We start from the raw sequence: 9,556 nt of genomic DNA, 5'->3' as shown, positions 1-9,556 counted from the left end.
AGGAGGAGCTGACAGTTCTATGTCTTCATCCAAAGGCTGCTACTGGAAGACTGACTTCCAGGCAACTGGGGTGAGAGTCTTAAGCCCACACCCACAGTGACACACCTATTCCAACCATGCCACACCTCCAGATGGTGCCACTCCCTGGTTCAAGAATATACAAACCATTACAATATTTAACTTAGTATATATCTATATTATTTCCATAGGTACATTTTTACAGTACAACATACTTTCTTTTACATGGGATTATTTACATGTAACTTTGTTAACTAACATACAAATGGAATGATGACTTCTGACTGTTCATCTTTAGAAGTCTTGCAGGCATCACTAGAGAATTCAGAGTCACTCAGTGCCTGTGTCTGTCATTACCATCACATCCCACTAACAGCTCCAACACAGGGGCTCTTTATCCTCCTCCCAGAGGTTAATCTGATGTTGCCAATCTAACTTCAGCTTCCATCTATAGCATAGTATGCACTTCCAACCACATATAACTTTATCTGTGACTCTAAGCCATATCACAGTAATTTTGGACAACCCTCACTTTCAGAGCTATAATTTAGAGAGTACAGACTCCAAATAACTCTAAAGAGAAATCCTTGAAACTTGAAGAGGTAAAAATATAAGGTGTTCTGCCTATCTATTCAATTGAATCTATCCAATCATGAAAATTATAATTTCTGTGATCATATTTCGGTTCAATGACAAGAACTGTATTCGCAGCCAAGTGAGAGGTTGACCAGGAAACCAGGACAATAAAAGCCTTCCTAAGCAAAACTGAGTTCCATGTCAGCCTGGAAATTTTCAATGAAACCTGTCTCAAAAGAGGAAAATAATAAAAAAACAGAAAAAGTCTAGGGAGATAGTTCAGTAGTAAGGTACAGGCACAGTTTGGGTGAGATAATATTGGGTTCATTCCCAATACTGACACTCAAAATGATTTTATTCATCACATTATGGAATTTCAAATTAAGTTGCTGCATAGATAAGCATAGCTATTAACATCCATCTTTTTAAAACATGATGAATACAGGCATATTTTGTTAAAATACATCTGTTGTGTACCAAGAGGAAGGGAAGAAAATACAACAATGTGATTGCAAAATGGCAAAAACTCTTATTATTCCCAGCACATAAGCAGAGTTACTGATTGATCAGGGCCAACAGACAAGGACTCAGGAGCTTTGTTTCTTCTGGCAGCTCCAAATAAAAGATGAGGGAGGATTTATGAGCATAAAATGTGCAAGAAGATGAGCCATGTTTATTACAGTGATAATTTTTACAAATCAGAACTTGGGGATTAGGGACTATGGGAAGTGTTGCATCCCTGTCAGCTAATATTAAAGATGTCACAATAGGTTTTCCATCCCCCCAAAATCAAATTCATTTCTTCAGAGTGTGCTAGGGGTATTATATTTTGAATAATTATTGTTGCCTATATGGGTATTGGTAACAGCTATGTTTTGGGGATGAATTGATGCTTAGAGACAGAGTTGGTCAGGTTAGGTAAAATGAAGTCTAAAGTCAAAATGGAAATATGGAAAACAAGTACCTTTTTTCTGCTCCCCAAAACTTGCATACTTGATTTTATACAGACATATATGAAAGGACAGCTAGTAGGTTTCAATGCTTACCTCCCAAACAAATTCAGAGTTGGCATTTTATAGGAAATACCCAGTTTGTTCCAATTTCCCTTTTATATGTAGATTGCAATTTTAAAACAATTAAGCCACATTTTCAAATATATTTATCCTCTTACCGGGTCATCTTTTTATATCACAAACAAATTCAGAATCAACTAATTTCACACTTCGATTATCATAATAACTGCTTGTGTTGTGATATTACAGAATTACTTACAAGTTTTCATCGAGTCAAAGCAGTATCCTGATTTTCCTATTCAGAGCACCCCTCACTTCCTTGTTCCTCAGAGTATAGATAAGTGGATTGAGTGCAGGAGTGACCACAGTGTACATGACAGCAATGATCCTGTCCTTTTCCAAGGAGCTCCCTGAATCAGGATTGATATAGATGAAGAGAACAGGAGCATAGAAAACCATGACAACCATGAAGTGAGAGGCACAAGTGGACAGTGCTTTGTGCAGCATGCTGCAGGAACGAGTCTTCAGAAAGAGGTAGATGACAATGTAGATATAAGAGAGAAATGTCAGAAAGAAGAGGCCAGAGGCAATGGTCCCTGCAAGAGTATTGAGCAGCCACCTGTTGAGTTCAGTGTTTCCACAGGCCACCTCCAATAATGGCTTAATATCACAGAAGAAATGATGGATATGGTTGGAACCACAAAAGTTCAATCGAGATGTCAATATGGAGTGAACCAGAGCATGAAGAAAAGGAATGGCCCACATGGTAGCAGCCACCTGGATGCAGACCTGACGATTCATGATGGAAGGGTAGTGGAGTGGTCTGCAGATAGCCACAAAGCAGTCAAATGCCATGACTGCCAGCAGCAGGGCCTCTGTGCAACCCAGGAAGTGGAAGAAATGAAGCTGAGTTATGCATCCCAAGAAGGAAATTGCTTTGCTTGTGGAGAAGAAGTTCTCTAGAATCTTTGGCACTGTTACAGTGGAGAAGCAGACATCTAGACATGCTAGATTTCCCAGGAAGAAATACATAGGTGAGTGTAGTTTTGAATCCAAGACGATGATCATTATGATGGCTGCATTCCCAGACACAGTGACAAAGTACATGACGAAGACCATGACAAAGAGAATAGGGTTCAATTCTTCTATGTCTGTCACCCCCAAGAGGAGAAATTCAGTAACAAATGTGTGATTCAATAATACTTAAAAAGAAAAGATAGGATAGTTTGTGCAACAATAACCTTTTGGTCCTTCAGTCTTTCTATTCAATAATATTCTTGCCAGCCTCAACATAGTATGTGGTAGTTTTCTATAATCCTGTAAAGTACTTTTGAAGATCTTATATGTGCCTATCAGACCATTAAATATTAAGCCTAAATTTCTTTTTTTTTATTCCTATTCAAACATAGTTTAATTTGTTGCATTTTTCAGTAATAATGTCTTTTCATTGATGATGAACAACAGGTATAATCCTATGTTTTTATCTAGCTATATTTACATTTTGATCCAACTGTCTTTTCATCTCTTTAGTTTTCTCTAACAGAAAGCAACTTTTGAAATATTCCACTAGGCCGACAGCCTCTGAGAAGTAAGAATACTCTTGACAGGCTTTAATGTAAAGAAAATTGGCAGAGATTAATTCATTTCAATCACAGAGTTCATAGGAAATATGAACAGCTTTATTATAACATAGCCACTGAACCTCATTTAAATAATGGCTGAGGTTTAGAAACATATTTGCACTAACTGGTTTTATAATCATGATTGAGCCAGATAAGAAACATAACCACATTAATCTCACAAGTCTCCCCAGATCATAGTCCCCAAAAAATGGGCTTAGTGTCTTACATTAATCTGAACTAGTTTGCTGGCAGGAACCTGATATAACTGTCTCCTGTGAGGTTCTTCCACTGCCAGACAAATAGAGAAGTGGGTACTGACAGCTATCCATTGGATGGAGCACAGCGTCCCCAGTGGAGGAGCTAAAGAAAGTGCCCAAGGAGGAGAAGGGGTTTGTAGCCCCTTAGGAGGAACAACAATATGAACTAGCTACTATCTTTAGAGCTTCCTGGGACTAAATCGCCAACCAAAGAAAACACATTGCAGGACTCATGGCTCTAGCTGCATATGTAGCAGAGGATGGCCTAGTTGGTCATCAATGGGAGGAGAGGCCTTTGGTCCTGTAAAGGTTCTATGCCCCAAGATAGGGGAATGCCAGGGCCAGAAAGTGGAAGTGAGTGGATTGGTGATCAGGGGGAGGGGTTGGGGGTAGGGGCTTTTGGAGGGGAAACCAGGAAAGGGGATAACATTTCAAATGTAAATAAAAAAAATCTAATAAAATAAAACCTTTTAAAATAGATTTCTATGCTGTTCTTTAACAATCTCCAAATGTGCCCACTATTGCTAAAACAGTCTACTTCCATGCTCACCCAAGACACTTTTGCATTATAAATTGTAATATATGTCATTTCTATTCTGCTGGTTAGGCTGAGACTAAAGAAAGCTTTTTCCAGTTCCAATAGTACTGCAATAAGAATATCTCTGCTCTGTGGACCCAGCAGTATCTTCCCTCATTTCATTAGGAGGAACTACAAATACCAATGACTTTAGTCTCTCTGAAATCATGACTTCTCTGTTACCTACTTAAATTGTTCTTCAAATATTGAGGAGGCTTACCTGCCTGTCTTCTAGCACTACTAAAGGGATCACGGTGAGTCACTCTCTTGTGGTTTATTATGCCAAAAGTCAGGCTACCTTAAATCATCCTACTTTAATTTTCCCAGGATGGTTCATCTCTCCCCATTTTAAGACCCTTTCTTCTATGAAATCTGCTTGTGGACGTTGTACATCGTGGTGCGCACTAGGCTCCGCACCACGATGTACAACGTCCACAAGCAGTCTGTGTACATAAAAGAAGAATGAGAATCAGTGTGTGGAGAGCCTGTGTTGCTGGGACACACAGAGAGAACTCCCCAAGCTGCACTGGAGTTAGACAAAGGGAGACACCAGGAAGATTGACCACAAAGGAGTAACCACTCAAGGTGTGAGACATTGCCGGGTGAACAAAACAATTTATCCATCTAAAAAACCAAAAGTTAATGAACTATAGAAAACTTTTAAGTGTCCTGAACAATTCTAAGCTTTGTATCTCTAAGGCAGTCTGAGAAATGATTTAATCAGGGTGTCTTATTGTGAACAGTTGCCTTGAAAGAACTCAGGGCAGTTTCACTAATAATCATGCATATTTTGGCTCTTTATATAGACAGCAAATGTTCTTGTTAAAAATTCAACTCCTTTGAGCCAGTTAATTTATGAATCTTTGGACAAGAAAAGAAAGCAATTCTAAATATACATGTCAAAAACACATTTACCAAAATTTTAAAGAAAAACATAAACTGGAATGGTCATTGCTACTGATTCACTCAGTACTTTCAATATTTGGTAATTTCGCTTGCTTTACAGTGTTTAATTAACCATTATAATTAATTCAAATTAGATGTGGTAATATAACGCAGATGCCAGACAGCCTTCACAATCATTATATACACTTAGGAGTCTATCTCAAGACAGGGAACCAACTCTGAACCCTCAGAACTGATGATTTTTAATGTTGCAGACAGATAGATTACTCCCTAAAGAACGCAAAGTAGAAAATATTTCCAAGTTTAAGCCACATGCATTCTCTTACCTGGCTGAATTTTCAGAAGACAAGTGACAGAGTTTCTAAGGTTTGTGTACACAAATTTCACAGACCATGAAATATTGGAAGTGACAGTTCATGTTGTCATTCTGGTTTAAATTTCATCTCCACAATCCCCTTTTCCATCAGCAATTCTGCTGTTGTTTTAATGAGACAGATCTGCAGACACAAAAAGCCCAAGGGGGTACATCTCCTGGTACTGAGTTGAATTGGTATGAAAATAAACTTGGTATTTTTCCCCAGTTGCAAAAAAGGGAGTATAATTTCAGGTAGTTCCTCTGTTGTTCTCCATTTTACAAAAGCTACATGGGCACCTGCACTTTGATGTTCATAAGCTAAGCTCCCAGCTTGGCTATTACTTTGTTGACACCATATTGAAGTTTTTTTGTAGTACTTTTAGCATAGAACCCGTAATATTTGTTTTCACTTAGTCATTCAAATGTTTTAACTTTTACATTTGTTACATGATCAATATTATACTTGCTTTATTAAGTCCAAGTTGTTACAAATAATCTGTGTATTCAAGCTATCTTTATATCCAATGATTCAATCAGACACACTGAGCTTTCATTTGTAGTTCTCTTTAACCCATGGATATTTTCTTTACATTCTTTCTCAATGGCATTTATTCACTGAATATGGTAACAGGCTATACAAATACCTTTTCAGTTAAGTAAGTGATATCCCTTGAACATCTTTACCCTATAGGTTCCAATGCTTTTACACTTTCTTCCCTGTACCATCTTCCATTATTCCCCCTGGAGTCTATAGATTCTAGATAGTATTGCTTCTATTTCATGTCATTTATACATAATGATTTTCTGTGTCTTTTAAAAATGTAAATGTAATCTAAGAAACACAATTGCCACTGCCTTGATTGATTTAATATGTTTACTGCTAATTGATAGGTTTTCATGCTGAGAACATAATTTTGTTCTTCCTATAACTGAAAATGTGTCGGTATGTGTGTGTGTGTGTGTGTGTGTGTGTGTGTGTGTGTGTGTATGTGTAACAGAGAGAGAGAGAGAGAGAGAGAGAGAGAGAGAGAGAAACATTTTCTTCATCCATTCTTCTATAGAGAGACATATAGGTTTATTCCATAACATGCCTATTGTATGTTTTACATTGGTGTGCAAGTGTCTATGTGATATGTTGACTTGGAATTCTTTCAGTCATATCCATGAGTAGAATTGCTGGAGTAACATCATAAAAATGTTTGCAGTTCACTGCTCAGTGATGAGTGTTGGGGAAGGGAAGGGAAGAGCCTGTAGTGAGAGTTGACTCTGGCCTCAATAGTAGCCTCAGGTGATAGTTCTTATTGCCTTTCAATCATGCTTCAGCCCAGTTACTCCCTCCTCAAAGAGGTGTGAAATGTTAAGTGAGATCCCAGCAGAAGGCTCCAAGTTACCCAGAGGACTCTCCCCGCCACAGTCCCCCTAGCACACCCAGTACCTCAGGATCACTGGTGAGTGGAATGCAACATCAGTTCCAAAGAATCCCGGAGGGTCTTGTGCCAGCAGGAACAGGGAAAAAGGAACCCCGCCCAAATAGAGGCTGGGATTCATTCCAGTCAGGGCCAGCCCCAAGCCATCTTCAGCACAAACCCAGCAGAGGGTCCAAGGTCCCCAGAGGACTCTCAACGCCGCAGAACCCCTAGCACATGCAGGACCTTGGGATCACTTGAGAGTACTTGTGTGGCAGAAGCAACAGAGCTTCTTGGACAGGATCCCTTCATGCCTTCACCCTCAACCAGGAGGCAGAGCTGAGACCCAGACCCCAGGGCACCTTCCTTGCCAGAGGAGAGTTGGCCTACAGGGAGGGCTGTGACCACAGCAATCTGGAGGTAGATCTGAGCTCTAGACTTCTGGATACCTTCCCTGCTAGAGGAGAGTTTGCCTGCAGAGAGTGCTCTCTGACCCTTGGAACTCAGGTGAGAGTTGGACTCCCAGGAGTGCTGACAAAGGCTAACAGAATCACAGCAGGAACAAGCTCCAAGCAGAGATAGCTAGAACATCTAACACAAGAGATTACCAGATTGCAAAAGGGAATTGTAAGAATATTACTAACAGAAACCAAGACTGTTGAGCATCATCAGAACCCAGTACACCCACCACAGCGAGTCCTGGATACTGCAAAAGATGCGAAAAGCAAGACTCAGATTTAAAATTATATCTCATGATGGAGGTAGAGGATATTAAGAAGGAAATCAATAGCTCACTTAAAAAATACAGGAGAACACTGCTAAACAGGTGGAAAGCCCTTAAAGAATTACAGGAAAACACTGCTAAACAAGTAGAAGACTTTAAAGAGAAAACACAAATTCCCTTAAAGAAATACAGGAAAACACACACACACACACACACACACACACACACAAGGTAATAGAATTGAACAAAATCATCCAAGATCAAAAATGGAAGTAGAAACAAGAAAGAAAACCCAAAGGGAGACAATTATGGAGATAGAAACCCTAGGAAAGAAATCAGGAAACATAGATTAGAGCATCAGCAACAGAATACAAGAGATGGAAGAGAGAATCTTAGGTGCAGAAGATTCCACAGAAAACATGGACACAATAATCAAAGAAAAGGCAAAATGCAAAAAGATCCTAACTCAAAACATCCAGGAAATCCAAAACACAATGAGAAGACAAAACCTACGGATAATAGGAGTAGATGAGAATTAAGATTTTTCAATTTAAAGGGCCAATAAATATCTTCAACAAAATTATAGAAGAAAACTTCCTGAACCTAAAGAAAGAGATGCCCATGAACATACAAGAAGCCTACAGGACTCCAAATAGACTGGGCCAGAAAATAAATTCCTACCAACACATAATAATCAGAATGAAAAAAAATGCACTAAATAAAGATAGAATATTAAAAGTACTAATGGAAAAAGGTCAAGCAATATATAAAGGCAGACATATTAGAATTACACCAGACTTCTCACCAGAGACTATGAAAGCCAGAAGATCCTGGACAGATATTATACAGACCCTAAGAGAACACAAATGCTACCCCAGGCAAAATACCCAGCAAAATTCTCAATTACCATAGATGGAGAAACCAAAGTATTCCATGACAAAACCAATGCACACAATATCTTTACATGAATGCAGCCCTTCAAAGGATAATAAAGGAAAAACTCCAACAGAAGGACAGAAATTAAGCCCTAGAAAAGAAAGAAAGTAATCCTTCAACGAACTAAAAGAAGACAGCTGCAAGAACAGAACCCCAACTCCAACTTCAAAAATAACAGGAAGCAACAAAGACTTTTCAATAATATCTTTTAACATCAATGGACTCAATTCCCCCAATAAAAAGACATAGACTAACAAACTGGCTACAAAAACAGAACCCAGCATTTTGCTACATATAGGAAACCAACCTCAGGGACAAAGACAGACACCACCTCAGAGGAAAAGGCTGGAAAACAATTTTCCAAGCAAATGGTCCAAAGAAACAAGCTGGAGTAGCCATTCTAATATCAAATAAAATCGACTTCCAATCCAGAGTTATCAAAAAAGACAAGGAGGGGCACTTCATACTCATCAAGATAAAATCTACCAAGATGAACTCTCAATTCTAAATATCTTAGTTCCAAATGCAAGGGCACTCACATTCATTAAAGAAACTTTAGTACAGCTAAAATCACACATTGCACCTCACACAATAATAGTGGGAGACTTCAACACCCACTCTCACCAATGAACAGATCCTGGAATCAGAAACTAAATAGAACCACATTGAAACTAACATAAGTTATGAAAGAAATGGATTTAACAGATATCTACACAACATTTTATCCTAAAACAAAAGGATATACCTTCTTCTCAGAACCTCATGATGCCTTCTCCAAAACTGACCATATAATTGGTCACAAAACAGGCCTCAACAGATATAAAAATATTGAAATTATCTCAGGCATCCAATCAGATCACCACAGACTAAGGCTGATCTTCAATAACAGAATAGATAATAGAAAGCCAATATTCACATGGAAGCTGAATAACACTCCAATCAATGATACCATGGTCAAGGAAAAAAATAAGATATCAAGGGGATAAAAATTGGAAAGGAGGAAGTCAAAATATCACTATTTTCAGGTGACATGATAGTATATATAAGTGACAATAAAAACTCCACTAGAGAAATCTTAAACCTGATAAACAGCTTCAGTGAAGTAGGTGGATATAAAATTTAATCAAACAAATCAGTGGTCTTTCTCTACACAAAGGATAAACAGG

The 9,556-nt window shown here is 38.5% G+C and overlaps 1 protein-coding gene across 1 annotated transcript; it reads right to left on the bottom strand.

Annotated features, from left to right (window-relative positions):
• Positions 1 to 1,880: 1,880 nt before the first annotated feature.
• LOC110336024 (olfactory receptor 12D2-like) lies at positions 1,881 to 6,057 on the bottom strand. Its single transcript, XM_021218447.1, has 2 exons — positions 6,048 to 6,057; positions 1,881 to 2,809 (listed from the first exon to the last, which is right to left on the bottom strand). Exons 1-2 carry the CDS (start codon positions 6,055 to 6,057, stop codon positions 1,881 to 1,883), a joined length of 939 nt encoding a protein of 312 aa, XP_021074106.1.
• Positions 6,058 to 9,556: the final 3,499 nt, after the last annotated feature.

The sequence above is a fragment of the Mus pahari genome, chromosome 18 (genome assembly GCF_900095145.1).
Source record: "Mus pahari chromosome 18, PAHARI_EIJ_v1.1, whole genome shotgun sequence".
Classification (NCBI taxonomy): Eukaryota; Metazoa; Chordata; class Mammalia; order Rodentia; family Muridae; genus Mus; species Mus pahari.
The sequence above is the reverse complement of the archived record's forward strand: the minus strand, read 5'-3'. Positions and strand labels throughout refer to the sequence as shown.